Source organism: Neoarius graeffei, chromosome 26, assembly GCF_027579695.1.
Source record: "Neoarius graeffei isolate fNeoGra1 chromosome 26, fNeoGra1.pri, whole genome shotgun sequence".
Taxonomy (NCBI): Eukaryota; Metazoa; Chordata; class Actinopteri; order Siluriformes; family Ariidae; genus Neoarius; species Neoarius graeffei.
Genome location: NC_083594.1, coordinates 53,561,646 through 53,579,680, shown reverse-complemented (window position 1 = coordinate 53,579,680; position 18,035 = coordinate 53,561,646). Strand labels below are relative to the sequence as shown.

The 18,035-nt window shown below is 47.7% G+C and overlaps 1 protein-coding gene across 1 annotated transcript in view; it reads left to right on the top strand.

Annotated features, from left to right (window-relative positions):
- gnai2a (guanine nucleotide binding protein (G protein), alpha inhibiting activity polypeptide 2a) overlaps window positions 1-18,035 on the top strand; it is a 76,415-nt gene that overhangs the window by 43,727 nt on the left and 14,653 nt on the right. The window contains exons 2-3 of the mRNA XM_060909814.1: window positions 3,624-3,666; window positions 4,450-4,591. Coding sequence (XP_060765797.1) covers window positions 3,624-3,666; window positions 4,450-4,591 — 185 coding nt within the window. The remainder of the gene's footprint in view (window positions 1-3,623; window positions 3,667-4,449; window positions 4,592-18,035) is intronic.

Here is an 18,035-nt window from a genome sequence, read left to right as displayed (position 1 = left end):
AGACACAGAGACGCATGGGGGGAGAGACACACACAGACGCATGGGGGGAGAGACACACACAGACGCATGGGGGGAGAGACACACACAGACGCATGGGGGGAGAGACACACACAGACGCATGGGGGGAGAGACACACACAGACGCATGGGGGGAGAGACACACACAGACGCATGGGGGGAGAGACACACACAGACGCATGGGGGGAGAGACACACACAGACGCATGGGGGGAGAGACACACACAGACGCATGGGGGGAGAGACACACACAGACGCATGGGGGGAGAGACACACACAGACGCATGGGGGGAGAGACACACACAGACGCATGGGGGGAGAGACACACACAGACGCATGGGGGGAGAGACACACACAGACGCATGGGGGGAGAGACACACACAGACGCATGGGGGGAGAGACACACACAGACGCATGGGGGGAGAGACACACACAGACGCATGGGGGGAGAGACACACACAGACGCATGGGGGGAGAGACACACACAGACGCATGGGGGGAGAGACACACACAGACGCATGGGGGGAGAGACACACACAGACGCATGGGGGGAGAGACACACACAGACGCATGGGGGGAGAGACACACACAGACGCATGGGGGGAGAGACACACACAGACGCATGGGGGGAGAGACACACACAGACGCATGGGGGGAGAGACACACACAGACGCATGGGGGGAGAGACACACACAGACGCATGGGGGGAGAGACACACACAGACGCATGGGGGGAGAGACACACACAGACGCATGGGGGGAGAGACACACACAGACGCATGGGGGGCAGAGACGCGGGGGGGGAGGAGAGAGAGACGCATCAAAGCAACATATTTGTGGATCAGTAATATGTTGAGGTGAAAGTGAAGTAAGAAGCGATGTGAGGCAGTGAGGTGTGTGGACCTTCGATACCGTAGACTTGGATATTTAAATTCACCCTGGTCCAGAAAGAAGGGTGTTCATGAGAAAAGCGTCACACCCCTGTCCCGCCATGCCGGCCGTCCTTTTTACACAGACGCTGATTCCAGCTCTGTTGCTCCAATCGTTGCAGCTCGGAGACAGAATAATACATAGACGGTGTAACATCCACATCTCCATCTCACCCATAACTACCAGCTGAAACAGGATTGAACTCGATTTAACTCCCACACAGCAATATTGTTTCGTTTCTCTTCACGCTTACTCTTTAAAAACCAGTGAAAGATGTTGACATATGGTGTAACCGGTGCACGTCATCACCATCCCTGAATCGATTTGGTGTGTTGCCATGGAGACAACTGATTTCTGGGCCTGAGAAATTAACGTCTCTAAAAAGATGCCATTGTTTAATGCAGCAGGTATTTTTATGCAAGCTGGTGTGACGGCTGTGAGCTCTCATTACCGGTGTTTTGTTTTTTTAAAGCAAACATGAGGTTTTGGTTCGTGTGTTGGTCAGTTTAACGTTCACGTATTGTAGAAGTGCACTGTTTGAAATGAGTGCCAAAAAGAAAATACCACAATTGCATGGTCGTGTCCGATCTAATGCTGAATATCACACCCAGACGTTAATCACTCCCGTCTGATCCAGAGTCAGACAGCGAGACTGAACATCAGGCGTGAGTGGTGATTGTGCTGTTGATCATAAATCCGACTGTCATCCTGCATCTTCGACTGAGTTTGAGAGATGATGAGCAGATGTCGTCACCTGGATATCTCGCACCATGGAGGTTGTGCATACACAGTTAATCAGAGAACTGGGGTCGACGTGTCATCATCTCTCTCACTCATTCACTCACTGTCACGCGCGCGCGCGCGCACGCACACACAGTATGCTTATTAAACCCCAGACTATTAATGTGTGCCATCATCGCAGGTCGTTGGATCAGTATCCATCAGCACCTTTCTCTCTTTTCTCCACTTCTGTCAGACATGAAAAACACAGCAGGGATAATTAGCTGTCTGCCGAAGAAACGAATGGCAAAAAGAAATGAGTCAGACTTAATGAACACCATTAACCAGTTAAAAAAAAAAGAGATGGATTTGTGTGTGTAGCCCAATCCCAAGGAGAGCTGTGTGACTTCATGACAGACTAAAGAGGAATGGAGTGAGGAGCTTTCAATTAATGACCTCCGACTGGATTAGAGCCGAATGATCACCTCCGAGCACCTCTCACTGGCTCCGATTTAAAATAAAACGGAGCTACGTCTCTGTCAGTCACGCCCACATCTCTTTATCATGACTGTGTATTATTAACAGACCTCAACACCATGTGTTTCTCTTTCTATTCATTTTTCTGTCTGTGGCAGGGAAGGAGGCGTGGCTTCTGCCGGGCTCACTGCAGGGGGTGTGGCTTGTGTTTTGGTCATGGTGAAGGTGTGACCTCCGTGTTGGTCACAGTGAAGGAGGCGTGGCCTTTGTGTCTGATCACAGTGAAATTGTGCCCTCTGTCAGTCGCAGTGATGGAGGTGTAGCCTCCATGTTTCCGTTACAGTGAACGGGCGTGGCCTCTGTATTCTTCAGTCTCCGTGAAGGGGCGTGGCCTCTATTTTTCAGTCACAGTGTGTTGTATTGAATCACAGATGAAGTCGTCTCAGGTTTATTTTCATTCCCTTTTAATTTAATTTAGCTTTTATCCTGAGAAAGCGAGCAGAGACAAACTTCATTTCCTCTTTTACTCCCTTGCGACCCATCTGCCCACAGCGCGCGTGCGCGCACACACTTGAAGATGTGTGTTTTTCCTCCTGGTGTGTATTAGCTGTGGGACTCTGGGAGTCTCTGAGTGATTGATGTTTACAGTCATTAAAAATCCCAGTCCAGAGCTGCACTGTTACAACAGAACATTATCTCAGGCTCTGCAGAGCCATTATGATCCCCCTTTTGTCGTCAGCATATACAGTGATGAAGCAATTTGAGATTCAGCGCAGGCTGGAGCAGAATGAATAAAATGACTCCTAAGCCGGTTCTCCTCGAACAGATCTAAATCTGCTGTCCGCTCAGGCTCAACCTGTTCACTGAACAATGCATCATTTACGAAATTAGGAAATTTTAGTCACGTCTGTGCGGAAAATCCTGCACACTCCCGAAATCCCCCACAATGCACTGCAGTAGGTCAGAAACACGGAGAGGAGAGAACGTGAGTGTGTGAGATGACTGCGATGTGTGGACTTGGCTAATGACAGATGGGGGGGGCAGATAAGCAGTGTGTCACTGGTCTGATGGAAATAAACATTGAGACAAATTAAAGCCTCTCTTCCTGTTACTGAAATGGGGGGCTTTTCTAGGGGCCATGTATTGTGGGAGGAAAAAAAACAATCTCTCTCACACACGAGGAACTTTTATTCATAGCCCACTGAAAAACTTCCCCCATGTCCTCTGAAGATCATGAATTTGAATCCTGGTGATGCCATAAATGGCCAGGAGTCAAAGAGAATAAACTTTCCGTGCTCTCTGAATCCTGTCAATCACAGCGACACGGGCCAATCATGGGCGCTTGTGAATGAGGAAGAGGGTTTCAATAAATCTGAGGTCATGTTGTAAACTGATCTCATGTGTGTGAAGAAGAGAAGGCGGCTTGTGTCTGAATTACTGGTCATTTGTGTGTGTAACTTATGGTTGCTTTCTCTCTGCAGGTGCGGGAGAGTCGGGGAAGAGCACCATCGTGAAGCAGATGAAGTAAGTAATCTCGCACTCACTTGGTCTGACTCTCTGTGGCAGAGATTGATTGATTGTGTGACAGGTTCAGGTTGTGCTTTGCTTCTTAAAACAGATGATAAACTCACTCGCAGTGATTTTCTGAAAAGGCAGATGTAACAAACTGGAGCAGTGTGACTATAAATCAGGGGTCCACGGAAGAGAAACAGTGAATAACAGCTGCGTTACTAATGGCAACAAGGCTTCCTCTGAAACAGAGTCGATAATAAACGCACACAGAGAAGTGAACATGCCATCCAGCGTCTGTAACTGTATCGAGGCAGCTGTAAGATCCAGGATGATCGGATGTGAAACGTCAATGTTGAAAAGCCACAAACTCAGCTTCTGGGTTAAACACAGGACGTGAGCTGCTCTTTATTTTCTTCCTGCAGCTGGAAAATCCCACGTCTCGTTCTGTAACGGTTTCGTTTGAAACCAGCGAAATTGCCTGCTGAAAACCTGGACTCACTCCAGAGCCGAAAGAGAGCAAGAGAGGTCAGAGGGTTAGTTATTGGCTCTCAGATAGTCAGTCTCTCTCTCTCTCTCTCTCTCTCTCTCTCTCTCTCTCTTTCGCCCCCCCCCCCCCCCCAACAGTGTGTGCCAGAATGAAGCCTTGTGTAACGTTCACAACTGAAGAATTTGGTTCATTGCAGTGTACTTTAACCACACACACGTCTTCCTTCTGAAGACATCAGACATTTGTTTTGATGGAAATCTCTCTCTCTCTCTCTCTCTCTCTCTCTCTGTCTGTCTGTCTGTCTGCAGGATTATCCATGAGGACGGATATTCGGAAGATGAGTGTAAGCAGTACAGAGCCGTGGTCTACAGTAACACCATCCAGTCCATCATGGCCATCGTTAAAGCTATGAGCAACCTCAAGGTCGAGTACGAGGAACCTGCCAGAGCTGTGCGTACTCTCTCTCTCTCTCTCTCTCTCTCTCACTCACTCACTATCAGTCAGTAATTACAACTAGTACTGGAGTGACAGAAACAAGTAATGCAGATGTTCTCCTCCTTATCATGGTTGCCATCAGTGCAGTGTGTCTAAAAGTGTGTGTGTACAGTATGTATGTGTATAAATTTTTTTTAGACCAAGTGGGCGTGGTCTAATATTCTAATTAGCCTGGTGGTTAGAGAGCACTCGGAGTCTCTCAGCCTGTGATGCCACTCTGCCAGAACTATTATTCACAGCTCAGTGGGAGGGGCATGTCATATCAGCCTGTGATTTGGTGAGGGTGAAGCTTAGCACAAAGATTAACCCCGCCCAGTTTGTGTCAGAGAATTCAAGAAGTACATTTAAATTTCCACCTTGTAGAGTGCTAATGCAAATGTTTTATTCCAACCTCCATTAAAAGCTTTTAAATACTAAATCTTTTCGATCATTAAAATCCCCATGCGTTTTTGTAAAGGAGTGTGACAGCCCGATCTATACACTGCTTTATCTCAGCATTACTCGCCGCCTTATTATTAAAGGAGTGCATGATTACTTTTCCAGATTAGACTCCATCCCCAGCAGCTGTACATGAGCTCAGAGCAGCACACACTGGCCTGTGAAACGCTGCTTTCATTTGTGGTCCTGATTGAGAGTTTCACCGATGAAAGGCCGGTATTGTTCTCCTGCCAAATCCGTAAAATCAAATCAGAGAGGGAAAATAACTGCAGGGCTGAGATGATTTCACACCTCTCACAGATGGGGGGGGGGGGCGACGGACGGACTGACTGAGTGGTACAGTTTGACTCTCCTCCGTTTCAGTTACTGAAGTGAAGGAACAATAAGAAACATGATGATCTTCACACTGTCCTTCACACGGACGCGTGTTCCTCTGAGCTGCTTTTATCCAAAGCCACCTACAAATGAGGCTTTTTCAGAGGTGACAGTGACAGGAGTGTGTGTGTGTTTCCCCCTTACTGGGTCACAAAGCAGTCCTTTCAAGCTTCAAATTATGTCACTGTAATCTGAGAAAAAAATGTAAATGCAGAATTAGTATTGCTTTTAACCACACTTGCACAAGGTGGCGACTGCATGGATCGTGTGGTGTGTAGCTGTGTGTGTGTGTGTTCGTTCCTGTGTAGCAGTTTGACCGTGTGTAGCGGTGTGGGACGGTGTGTAGCGGTGTGGGACGGTGTGTAGCGGTGTGGGACGGTGTGTAGCGGTGTGGGACAGTGTGTGTGTAGCAGTTTGACGGTGTGTAACTGTGTGTGTGTGTGGTACTGTGTAGCAGTTTCACTGTATGTGTGTGTGTGTGTGTAGCCCTGAGTAGCAGTTTGACTGTGTGTGTGTAGCCCTGAGTAGCAGTTTGATGGTGTGTAGCTGTGTGGCCCTCTGTAGCAGTTTGACAGTGTGTAGCTGTGTGGTACTGTGTAGCAGTTCGAGTGTGTGTGGTACTGTGTAGCAGTTCGAGTGTGTGTGGTACTGTGTAGCAGTTTGACGGTGTGTAAGTGTGTAGCTATGTGGCCCTGTGTAGCAGTTTGTGTGTGTGTGTTCGTGTTCCTGTGTAGCAGTGTGTGTGTGGCCCTGAGTAGCAGTTTGATGGTGTGTAAGTGTGTAGCTATGTGGCCCTGTGTAGCAGTTTGTGTGTGTGTTCGTGTTCCTGTGTAGCAGTTTGACTGTGTGTGTGTGTGGGGTACTGTGTAGCAGTTTGACTGTGTGTGTGTGGTACTGTGTAGCAGTTTGACTGTGTGTTTGTGGGGTACTGTGTAGCAGTTTGACTGTGTGTGTGTGGTACTGTGTAGCAGTTTGACTGTGTGTGTGTGGTACTGTGTAGCAGTTTGACTGTGTGTGTGTGGTACTGTGTAGCAGTTTGACTGTGTGTGTGTGTGGTACTGTGTAGCAGTTTGACTGTGTGTGTGTGTGGTACTGTGTAGCAGTTTGACTGTGTGTGTGTGTGGTACTGTGTAGCAGTTTGACTGTGTGTGTGTGGTACTGTGTAGCAGTTTGACTGTGTGTGTGTGGTACTGTGTAGCAGTTTGACTGTGTGTGTGTGTGGTACTGTGTAGCAGTTTGACTGTGTGTGTGTGGGGTACTGTGTAGCAGTTTGACTGTGTGTGTGGGGTACTGTGTAGCAGTTTGACTGTGTGTGTGGGGTACTGTGTAGCAGTTTGACTGTGTGTGTGGGGTACTGTGTAGCAGTTTGACTGTGTGTGGGGTACTGTGTAGCAGTTTGACTGTGTGTGTGTGGTACTGTGTAGCAGTTTGACTGTGTGTGTGGTACTGTGTAGCAGTTTGACTGTGTGTGTGTGGTACTGTGTAGCAGTTTGACTGTGTGTGTGTGTGGTACTGTGTAGCAGTTTGACTGTGTGTGTGTGTGGTACTGTGTAGCAGTTTGACTGTGTGTGTGTGTGGTACTGTGTAGCAGTTTGTGTGTATGTGTGTGGTACTGTGTAGCAGTTTGTGTGTGTGTGGTACTGTGTAGCAGTTTGTGTGTATGTGTGGGGTACTGTGTAGCAGTTTGACTGTGTATGTGTGTGGTACTGTGTAGCAGTTTGTGTGTGTGTGTGTGTGGTACTGTGTAGCAGTTTGACTGTGTGTGTGTGTGGTACTGTGTAGCAGTTTGTGTGTATGTGTGTGGTACTGTGTAGCAGTTTGTGTGTGTGTGTGGTACTGTGTAGCAGTTTGTGTGTGTGTGGGGTACTGTGTAGCAGTTTGACTGTGTGTGTGTGGGGTACTGTGTAGCAGTTTGACTGTGTGTGTGTGGGGTACTGTGTAGCAGTTTGACTGTGTGTGTGTGGGGTACTGTGTAGCAGTTTGACTGTGTGTGTGTGTGGTACTGTGTAGCAGTTTGACTGTGTGTGTGTGGGGTACTGTGTAGCAGTTTGACTGTGTGTGTGTGGGGTACTGTGTAGCAGTTTGACTGTGTATGTGTGGGGTACTGTGTAGCAGTTTGACTGTGTATGTGTGGGGTACTGTGTAGCAGTTTGACTGTGTATGTGTGTGGTACTGTGTAGCAGTTTGTGTGTATGTGTGTGGTACTGTGTAGCAGTTTGACTGTGTATGTGTGTGGTACTGTGTAGCAGTTTGACTGTGTATGTGTGTGGTACTGTGTAGCAGTTTGTGTGTATGTGTGTGGTACTGTGTAGCAGTTTGACTGTGTTTGTGGGGTACTGTGTAGCAGTTTGACTGTGTGTGTGTGTGGGGTACTGTGTAGCAGTTTGACTGTGTGTGTGTGTGTGTGGGGTACTGTGTAGCAGTTTGACTGTGTGTGTGTGGTACTGTGTAGCAGTTTGACTGTGTGTGTGTGGTACTGTGTAGCAGTTTGACTGTGTGTGTGTGGTACTGTGTAGCAGTTTGACTGTGTTTGTGGGGTACTGTGTAGCAGTTTGACTGTGTGTGTGTGTGTGGTACTGTGTAGCAGTTTGACTGTGTGTGTGTGGTACTGTGTAGCAGTTTGACTGTGTGTGTGTGGTACTGTGTAGCAGTTTGACTGTGTGTGTGTGGTACTGTGTAGCAGTTTGACTGTGTGTGTGTGGTACTGTGTAGCAGTTTGACTGTGTGTGTGTGTGGTACTGTGTAGCAGTTTGACTGTGTGTGTGTGGGGTACTGTGTAGCAGTTTGACTGTGTGTGTGTGGGGTACTGTGTAGCAGTTTGACTGTGTGTGTGTGGGGTACTGTGTAGCAGTTTGACTGTGTGTGTGTGGGGTACTGTGTAGCAGTTTGACTGTGTGTGTGTGGGGTACTGTGTAGCAGTTTGACTGTGTGTGTGGGGTACTGTGTAGCAGTTTGACTGTGTGTGTGGGGTACTGTGTAGCAGTTTGACTGTGTGTGTGGGGTACTGTGTAGCAGTTTGACTGTGTGTGTGTGGTACTGTGTAGCAGTTTGACTGTGTGTGTGTGTGGTACTGTGTAGCAGTTTGACTGTGTGTGTGTGGTACTGTGTAGCAGTTTGACTGTGTGTGTGTGTGGTACTGTGTAGCAGTTTGACTGTGTGTGTGTGTGGTACTGTGTAGCAGTTTGTGTGTATGTGTGTGGTACTGTGTAGCAGTTTGTGTGTGTGTGGTACTGTGTAGCAGTTTGTGTGTATGTGTGGGGTACTGTGTAGCAGTTTGACTGTGTATGTGTGTGGTACTGTGTAGCAGTTTGTGTGTGTGTGTGGTACTGTGTAGCAGTTTGACTGTGTGTGTGTGGTACTGTGTAGCAGTTTGTGTGTATGTGTGTGGTACTGTGTAGCAGTTTGTGTGTGTGTGTGGTACTGTGTAGCAGTTTGTGTGTGTGTGGGGTACTGTGTAGCAGTTTGTGTGTGTGTGGGGTACTGTGTAGCAGTTTGACTGTGTGTGTGTGGGGTACTGTGTAGCAGTTTGACTGTGTGTGTGGGGTACTGTGTAGCAGTTTGACTGTGTGTGTGTGGGGTACTGTGTAGCAGTTTGACTGTGTGTGTGTGGGGTACTGTGTAGCAGTTTGACTGTGTGTGTGTGGGGTACTGTGTAGCAGTTTGACTGTGTGTGTGTGGGGTACTGTGTAGCAGTTTGACTGTGTATGTGTGGGGTACTGTGTAGCAGTTTGACTGTGTATGTGTGGGGTACTGTGTAGCAGTTTGTGTGTATGTGTGTGGTACTGTGTAGCAGTTGGACTGTGTATGTGTGTGGTACTGTGTAGCAGTTTGTGTGTATGTGTGTGGTACTGTGTAGCAGTTTGACTGTGTTTGTGGGGTACTGTGTAGCAGTTTGACTGTGTGTGTGTGTGGGGTACTGTGTAGCAGTTTGACTGTGTGTGTGTGTGGGGTACTGTGTAGCAGTTTGACTGTGTGTGTGTGGTACTGTGTAGCAGTTTGACTGTGTGTGTGTGGTACTGTGTAGCAGTTTGACTGTGTGTGTGTGGTACTGTGTAGCAGTTTGACTGTGTTTGTGGGGTACTGTGTAGCAGTTTGACTGTGTGTGTGTGTGTGGTACTGTGTAGCAGTTTGACTGTGTGTGTGTGGTACTGTGTAGCAGTTTGACTGTGTGTGTGTGGTACTGTGTAGCAGTTTGACTGTGTGTGTGTGGTACTGTGTAGCAGTTTGACTGTGTGTGTGTGGTACTGTGTAGCAGTTCGAGTGTGTGTGGTACTGTGTAGCAGTTCGAGTGTGTGTGGTACTGTGTAGCAGTTTGACGGTGTGTAAGTGTGTAGCTATGTGGCCCTGTGTAGCAGTTTGTGTGTGTGTGTTCGTGTTCCTGTGTAGCAGTGTGTGTGTGGCCCTGAGTAGCAGTTTGATGGTGTGTAAGTGTGTAGCTATGTGGCCCTGTGTAGCAGTTTGTGTGTGTGTTCGTGTTCCTGTGTAGCAGTTTGACTGTGTGTGTGTGTGGGGTACTGTGTAGCAGTTTGACTGTGTGTGTGTGGTACTGTGTAGCAGTTTGACTGTGTGTGTGTGGTACTGTGTAGCAGTTTGACTGTGTGTGTGTGGTACTGTGTAGCAGTTTGACTGTGTGTGTGTGGTACTGTGTAGCAGTTTGACTGTGTGTGTGTGGTACTGTGTAGCAGTTTGACTGTGTGTGTGTGTGGTACTGTGTAGCAGTTTGACTGTGTGTGTGTGTGGTACTGTGTAGCAGTTTGACTGTGTGTGTGTGGTACTGTGTAGCAGTTTGACTGTGTGTGTTTGTGGTACTGTGTAGCAGTTTGACTGTGTGTGTGTGTGGTACTGTGTAGCAGTTTGACTGTGTGTGTGTGTGGTACTGTGTAGCAGTTTGACTGTGTGTGTGTGTGGTACTGTGTAGCAGTTTGACTGTGTGTGTGTGGTACTGTGTAGCAGTTTGTGTGTGTGTGTGGTACTGTGTAGCAGTTTGACTGTGTGTGTGTGGGGTACTGTGTAGCAGTTTGACTGTGTGTGTGGGGTACTGTGTAGCAGTTTGACTGTGTGTGTGTGTGGTACTGTGTAGCAGTTTGACTGTGTGTGTGTGGTACTGTGTAGCAGTTTGACTGTGTGTGTGTGGTACTGTGTAGCAGTTTGACTGTGTGTGTGTGTGGTACTGTGTAGCAGTTTGACTGTGTGTGTGTGGTACTGTGTAGCAGTTTGTGTGTATGTGTGTGGTACTGTGTAGCAGTTTGTGTGTATGTGTGTGGTACTGTGTAGCAGTTTGTGTGTATGTGTGGGGTACTGTGTAGCAGTTTGACTGTGTATGTGTGTGGTACTGTGTAGCAGTTTGACTGTGTGTGTGTGTGTGTGGTACTGTGTAGCAGTTTGTGTGTGTGTGTGGTACTGTGTAGCAGTTTGTGTGTATGTGTGTGGTACTGTGTAGCAGTTTGTGTGTGTGTGTGGTACTGTGTAGCAGTTTGTGTGTGTGTGGGGTACTGTGTAGCAGTTTGACTGTGTGTGTGGGGTACTGTGTAGCAGTTTGACTGTGTGTGTGTGGGGTACTGTGTAGCAGTTTGACTGTGTGTGTGGTACTGTGTAGCAGTTTGACTGTGTATGTGTGGGGTACTGTGTAGCAGTTTGACTGTGTATGTGTGTGGTACTGTGTAGCAGTTTGTGTGTATGTGTGTGGTACTGTGTAGCAGTTTGACTGTGTATGTGTGGGGTACTGTGTAGCAGTTTGACTGTGTGTGTGGGGGGTACTGTGTAGCAGTTTGACTGTGTGTGTGTGTGGTACTGTGTAGCAGTTTGACTGTGTGTGTGTGTGGTACTGTGTAGCAGTTTGACTGTGTGTGTGTGGTACTGTGTAGCAGTTTGACTGTGTGTGTGTGGTACTGTGTAGCAGTTTGACTGTGTGTGTGTGGTACTGTGTAGCAGTTTGACTGTGTGTGTGGTACTGTGTAGCAGTTTGACTGTGTGTGTGTGGTACTGTGTAGCAGTTTGACTGTGTGTGTGTGGTACTGTGTAGCAGTTTGACTGTGTGTGTGTGTGGTACTGTGTAGCAGTTTGACTGTGTGTGTCTGGTACTGTGTAGCAGTTTGACTGTGTGTGTGGTACTGTGTAGCAGTTTGACTGTGTGTGTGTGGTACTGTGTAGCAGTTTGACTGTGTGTGTCTGGTACTGTGTAGCAGTTTGACTGTGTGTGTCTGGTACTGTGTAGCAGTTTGACTGTGTGTGTGTGGTACTGTGTAGCAGTTTGACTGTGTGTGTGTGGTACTGTGTAGCAGTTTGACTGTGTGTGTGTGGTACTGTGTAGCAGTTTGACTGTGTGTGTGTGGTACTGTGTAGCAGTTTGACTGTGTGTGTGTGTGGTACTGTGTAGCAGTTTGACTGTGTGTGTGTGGTACTGTGTAGCAGTTTGACTGTGTGTGTGTGTGGTACTGTGTAGCAGTTTGACTGTGTGTGTGTGGTACTGTGTAGCAGTTTGTGTGTATGTGTGTGGTACTGTGTAGCAGTTTGTGTGTATGTGTGTGGTACTGTGTAGCAGTTTGTGTGTATGTGTGGGGTACTGTGTAGCAGTTTGACTGTGTATGTGTGTGGTACTGTGTAGCAGTTTGTGTGTGTGTGGTACTGTGTAGCAGTTTGACTGTGTGTGTGTGGTACTGTGTAGCAGTTTGTGTGTATGTGTGTGGTACTGTGTAGCAGTTTGTGTGTGTGTGTGGTACTGTGTAGCAGTTTGTGTGTGTGTGGGGTACTGTGTAGCAGTTTGACTGTGTGTGTGTGGGGTACTGTGTAGCAGTTTGACTGTGTGTGTGTGGGGTACTGTGTAGCAGTTTGACTGTGTGTGTGTGTGGTACTGTGTAGCAGTTTGACTGTGTGTGTGGGGTACTGTGTAGCAGTTTGACTGTGTGTGTGTGTGGTACTGTGTAGCAGTTTGACTGTGTGTGTGTGGGGTACTGTGTAGCAGTTTGACTGTGTATGTGTGGGGTACTGTGTAGCAGTTTGACTGTGTATGTGTGTGGTACTGTGTAGCAGTTTGTGTGTATGTGTGTGGTACTGTGTAGCAGTTTGACTGTGTTTGTGGGGTACTGTGTAGCAGTTTGACTGTGTGTGGGGGGTACTGTGTAGCAGTTTGACTGTGTGTGTGTGTGGTACTGTGTAGCAGTTTGACTGTGTGTGTGTGGTACTGTGTAGCAGTTTGACTGTGTGTGTGTGTGGTACTGTGTAGCAGTTTGACTGTGTGTGTGTGGTACTGTGTAGCAGTTTGACTGTGTGTGTGTGGTACTGTGTAGCAGTTTGACTGTGTGTGTGTGGTACTGTGTAGCAGTTTGACTGTGTGTGTGGTACTGTGTAGCAGTTTGACTGTGTGTGTGTGGTACTGTGTAGCAGTTTGACTGTGTGTGTGTGGTACTGTGTAGCAGTTTGACTGTGTGTGTGTGGTACTGTGTAGCAGTTTGACTGTGTGTGTGTGTGGTACTGTGTAGCAGTTTGACTGTGTGTGTCTGGTACTGTGTAGCAGTTTGACTGTGTGTGTGGTACTGTGTAGCAGTTTGACTGTGTGTGTGTGGTACTGTGTAGCAGTTTGACTGTGTGTGTGTGGTACTGTGTAGCAGTTTGACTGTGTGTGTGTGTGGTACTGTGTAGCAGTTTGACTGTGTGTGTGTGGTACTGTGTAGCAGTTTGACTGTGTGTGTGTGTGGTACTGTGTAGCAGTTTGACTGTGTGTGTGTGGTACTGTGTAGCAGTTTGACTGTGTGTGTGTGGTACTGTGTAGCAGTTTGACTGTGTGTGTGTGGTACTGTGTAGCAGTTTGACACTGTGTGTGTGTGGTACTGTGTAGCAGTTTGACTGTGTGTGTGTGTGGTACTGTGTAGCAGTTTGACTGTGTGTGTGTGGTACTGTGTAGCAGTTTGACTGTGTGTGTCTGGTACTGTGTAGCAGTTTGACTGTGTGTGTGGTACTGTGTAGCAGTTTGACTGTGTGTGTGTGGTACTGTGTAGCAGTTTGACTGTGTGTGTGTGGTACTGTGTAGCAGTTTGACTGTGTGTGTGTGGTACTGTGTAGCAGTTTGACTGTGTGTGTGTGGTACTGTGTAGCAGTTTGACTGTGTGTGTGTGTGGTACTGTGTAGCAGTTTGACTGTGTGTGTGTGTGGTACTGTGTAGCAGTTTGACTGTGTGTGTCTGGTACTGTGTAGCAGTTTGACTGTGTGTGTGTGGTACTGTGTAGCAGTTTGACTGTGTGTGTGTGTGGTACTGTGTAGCAGTTTGACTGTGTGTGTGTGGTACTGTGTAGCAGTTTGACTGTGTGTGTGTGTGGTACTGTGTAGCAGTTTGACTGTGTGTGTGTGTGGTACTGTGTAGCAGTTTGACTGTGTGTGTGTGGTACTGTGTAGCAGTTTGACTGTGTGTGTGTGTGGTACTGTGTAGCAGTTTGACTGTGTGTGTGTGGGGTACTGTGTAGCAGTTTGACTGTGTGTGTGTGGGGTACTGTGTAGCAGTTTGACTGTGTGTGTGTGGGGTACTGTGTAGCAGTTTGACTGTGTGTGTGGGGTACTGTGTAGCAGTTTGACTGTGTGTGTGGGGTACTGTGTAGCAGTTTGACTGTGTGTGTGGGGTACTGTGTAGCAGTTTGACTGTGTGTGTGTGGTACTGTGTAGCAGTTTGACTGTGTGTGTGGGGTACTGTGTAGCAGTTTGACTGTGTGTGTGGGGTACTGTGTAGCAGTTTGACTGTGTGTGTGTGTGGTACTGTGTAGCAGTTTGACTGTGTGTGTGTGGGGTACTGTGTAGCAGTTTGACTGTGTATGTGTGGGGTACTGTGTAGCAGTTTGACTGTGTATGTGTGTGGTACTGTGTAGCAGTTTGTGTGTATGTGTGTGGTACTGTGTAGCAGTTTGACTGTGTTTGTGGGGTACTGTGTAGCAGTTTGACTGTGTGTGTGGGGGGTACTGTGTAGCAGTTTGACTGTGTGTGTGTGTGGTACTGTGTAGCAGTTTGACTGTGTGTGTGTGTGGTACTGTGTAGCAGTTTGACTGTGTGTGTGTGTGGTACTGTGTAGCAGTTTGACTGTGTGTGTGTGGTACTGTGTAGCAGTTTGACTGTGTGTGTGTGGTACTGTGTAGCAGTTTGACTGTGTGTGTGGTACTGTGTAGCAGTTTGACTGTGTGTGTGTGGTACTGTGTAGCAGTTTGACTGTGTGTGTGTGGTACTGTGTAGCAGTTTGACTGTGTGTGTGTGGTACTGTGTAGCAGTTTGACTGTGTGTGTGTGTGGTACTGTGTAGCAGTTTGACTGTGTGTGTGTGGTACTGTGTAGCAGTTTGACTGTGTGTGTGTGTGGTACTGTGTAGCAGTTTGACTGTGTGTGTGTGGTACTGTGTAGCAGTTTGACTGTGTGTGTGGTACTGTGTAGCAGTTTGACTGTGTGTGTGTGGTACTGTGTAGCAGTTTGACTGTGTGTGTGTGGTACTGTGTAGCAGTTTGACTGTGTGTGTGTGTGGTACTGTGTAGCAGTTTGACTGTGTGTGTGTGGTACTGTGTAGCAGTTTGACTGTGTGTGTGTGTGGTACTGTGTAGCAGTTTGACTGTGTGTGTGGGGTACTGTGTAGCAGTTTGACTGTGTGTGTGGGGTACTGTGTAGCAGTTTGACTGTGTGTGTGTGGTACTGTGTAGCAGTTTGACTGTGTGTGTGGGGTACTGTGTAGCAGTTTGACTGTGTGTGTGGGGTACTGTGTAGCAGTTTGACTGTGTGTGTGTGTGGTACTGTGTAGCAGTTTGACTGTGTGTGTGTGGGGTACTGTGTAGCAGTTTGACTGTGTATGTGTGGGGTACTGTGTAGCAGTTTGACTGTGTATGTGTGTGGTACTGTGTAGCAGTTTGTGTGTATGTGTGTGGTACTGTGTAGCAGTTTGACTGTGTTTGTGGGGTACTGTGTAGCAGTTTGACTGTGTGTGTGGGGGGTACTGTGTAGCAGTTTGACTGTGTGTGTGTGTGGTACTGTGTAGCAGTTTGACTGTGTGTGTGTGTGGTACTGTGTAGCAGTTTGACTGTGTGTGTGTGTGGTACTGTGTAGCAGTTTGACTGTGTGTGTGTGGTACTGTGTAGCAGTTTGACTGTGTGTGTGTGGTACTGTGTAGCAGTTTGACTGTGTGTGTGGTACTGTGTAGCAGTTTGACTGTGTGTGTGTGGTACTGTGTAGCAGTTTGACTGTGTGTGTGTGGTACTGTGTAGCAGTTTGACTGTGTGTGTGTGGTACTGTGTAGCAGTTTGACTGTGTGTGTGTGTGGTACTGTGTAGCAGTTTGACTGTGTGTGTGTGGTACTGTGTAGCAGTTTGACTGTGTGTGTGTGTGGTACTGTGTAGCAGTTTGACTGTGTGTGTCTGGTACTGTGTAGCAGTTTGACTGTGTGTGTGGTACTGTGTAGCAGTTTGACTGTGTGTGTGTGGTACTGTGTAGCAGTTTGACTGTGTGTGTGTGGTACTGTGTAGCAGTTTGACTGTGTGTGTGTGTGGTACTGTGTAGCAGTTTGACTGTGTGTGTGTGGTACTGTGTAGCAGTTTGACTGTGTGTGTGTGTGGTACTGTGTAGCAGTTTGACTGTGTGTGTGGGGTACTGTGTAGCAGTTTGACTGTGTGTGTGGGGTACTGTGTAGCAGTTTGACTGTGTGTGTGGGGTACTGTGTAGCAGTTTGACTGTGTGTGTGTGGTACTGTGTAGCAGTTTGACTGTGTGTGTGGGGTACTGTGTAGCAGTTTGACTGTGTGTGTGTGGTACTGTGTAGCAGTTTGACTGTGTGTGTGTGGTACTGTGTAGCAGTTTGACTGTGTGTGTGTGGTACTGTGTAGCAGTTTGACTGTGTGTGTGTGTGGTACTGTGTAGCAGTTTGACTGTGTGTGTGTGGTACTGTGTAGCAGTTTGTGTGTATGTGTGTGGTACTGTGTAGCAGTTTGACTGTGTGTGTGTGTGGTACTGTGTAGCAGTTTGACTGTGTGTGTGTGGGGTACTGTGTAGCAGTTTGACTGTGTGGGGTACTGTGTAGCAGTTTGACTGTGTGTGTGGGGTACTGTGTAGCAGTTTGACTGTGTGTGTGGGGTACTGTGTAGCAGTTTGACTGTGTGTGTGGGGTACTGTGTAGCAGTTTGACTGTGTGTGTGGGGTACTGTGTAGCAGTTTGACTGTGTGTGTGTGGTACTGTGTAGCAGTTTGACTGTGTGTGTGTGGTACTGTGTAGCAGTTTGACTGTGTGTGTGTGTGGTACTGTGTAGCAGTTTGACTGTGTGTGTGTGGTACTGTGTAGCAGTTTGTGTGTATGTGTGTGGTACTGTGTAGCAGTTTGTGTGTATGTGTGTGGTACTGTGTAGCAGTTTGTGTGTATGTGTGTGGTACTGTGTAGCAGTTTGTGTGTATGTGTGGGGTACTGTGTAGCAGTTTGACTGTGTATGTGTGTGGTACTGTGTAGCAGTTTGTGTGTGTGTGGTACTGTGTAGCAGTTTGACTGTGTGTGTGTGGTACTGTGTAGCAGTTTGTGTGTATGTGTGTGGTACTGTGTAGCAGTTTGTGTGTATGTGTGGGGTACTGTGTAGCAGTTTGTGTGTGTGTGTGGTACTGTGTAGCAGTTTGTGTGTGTGTGGGGTACTGTGTAGCAGTTTGACTGTGTGTGTGTGGGGTACTGTGTAGCAGTTTGACTGTGTGTGTGTGGGGTACTGTGTAGCAGTTTGACTGTGTGTGTGTGGGGTACTGTGTAGCAGTTTGACTGTGTATGTGTGTGGTACTGTGTAGCAGTTTGACTGTGTGTGTGTGTGGTACTGTGTAGCAGTTTGACTGTGTATGTGTGTGGTACTGTGTAGCAGTTTGTGTGTATGTGTGTGGTACTGTGTAGCAGTTTGTGTGTATGTGTGTGGTACTGTGTAGCAGTTTGACTGTGTGTGTGTGGTACTGTGTAGCAGTTTGACTGTGTATGTGTGTGGTACTGTGTAGCAGTTTGTGTGTATGTGTGTGGTACTGTGTAGCAGTTTGACTGTGTGTGTGTGGTACTGTGTAGCAGTTTGACTGTGTATGTGTGTGGTACTGTGTAGCAGTTTGACTGTGTATGTGTGTGGTACTGTGTAGCAGTTTGACTGTGTATGTGTGTGGTACTGTGTAGCAGTTTGACTGTGTATGTGTGGTACTGTGTAGCAGTTTGACTGTGTGTGTGTGGTACTGTGTAGCAGTTTGACTGTGTGTGTGGGGTACTGTGTAGCAGTTTGACTGTGTGTTTGTGGGGTACTGTGTAGCAGTTTGACTGTGTGTGTGTGGGGTACTGTGTAGCAGTTTGACTGTGTGTGTGTGGGGTACTGTGTAGCAGTTTGACTGTGTGTGTGTGGGGTACTGTGTAGCAGTTTGACTGTGTGTGTGTGGGGTACTGTGTAGCAGTTTGACTGTGTGTGTGTGGGGTACTGTGTAGCAGTTTGACTGTGTGTGTGTGGGGTACTGTGTAGCAGTTTGACTGTGTGTGTGTGGGGTACTGTGTAGCAGTTTGACTGTGTGTGTGTGGGGTACTGTGTAGCAGTTTGACTGTGTGTGTGTGGGGTACTGTGTAGCAGTTTGACTGTGTGT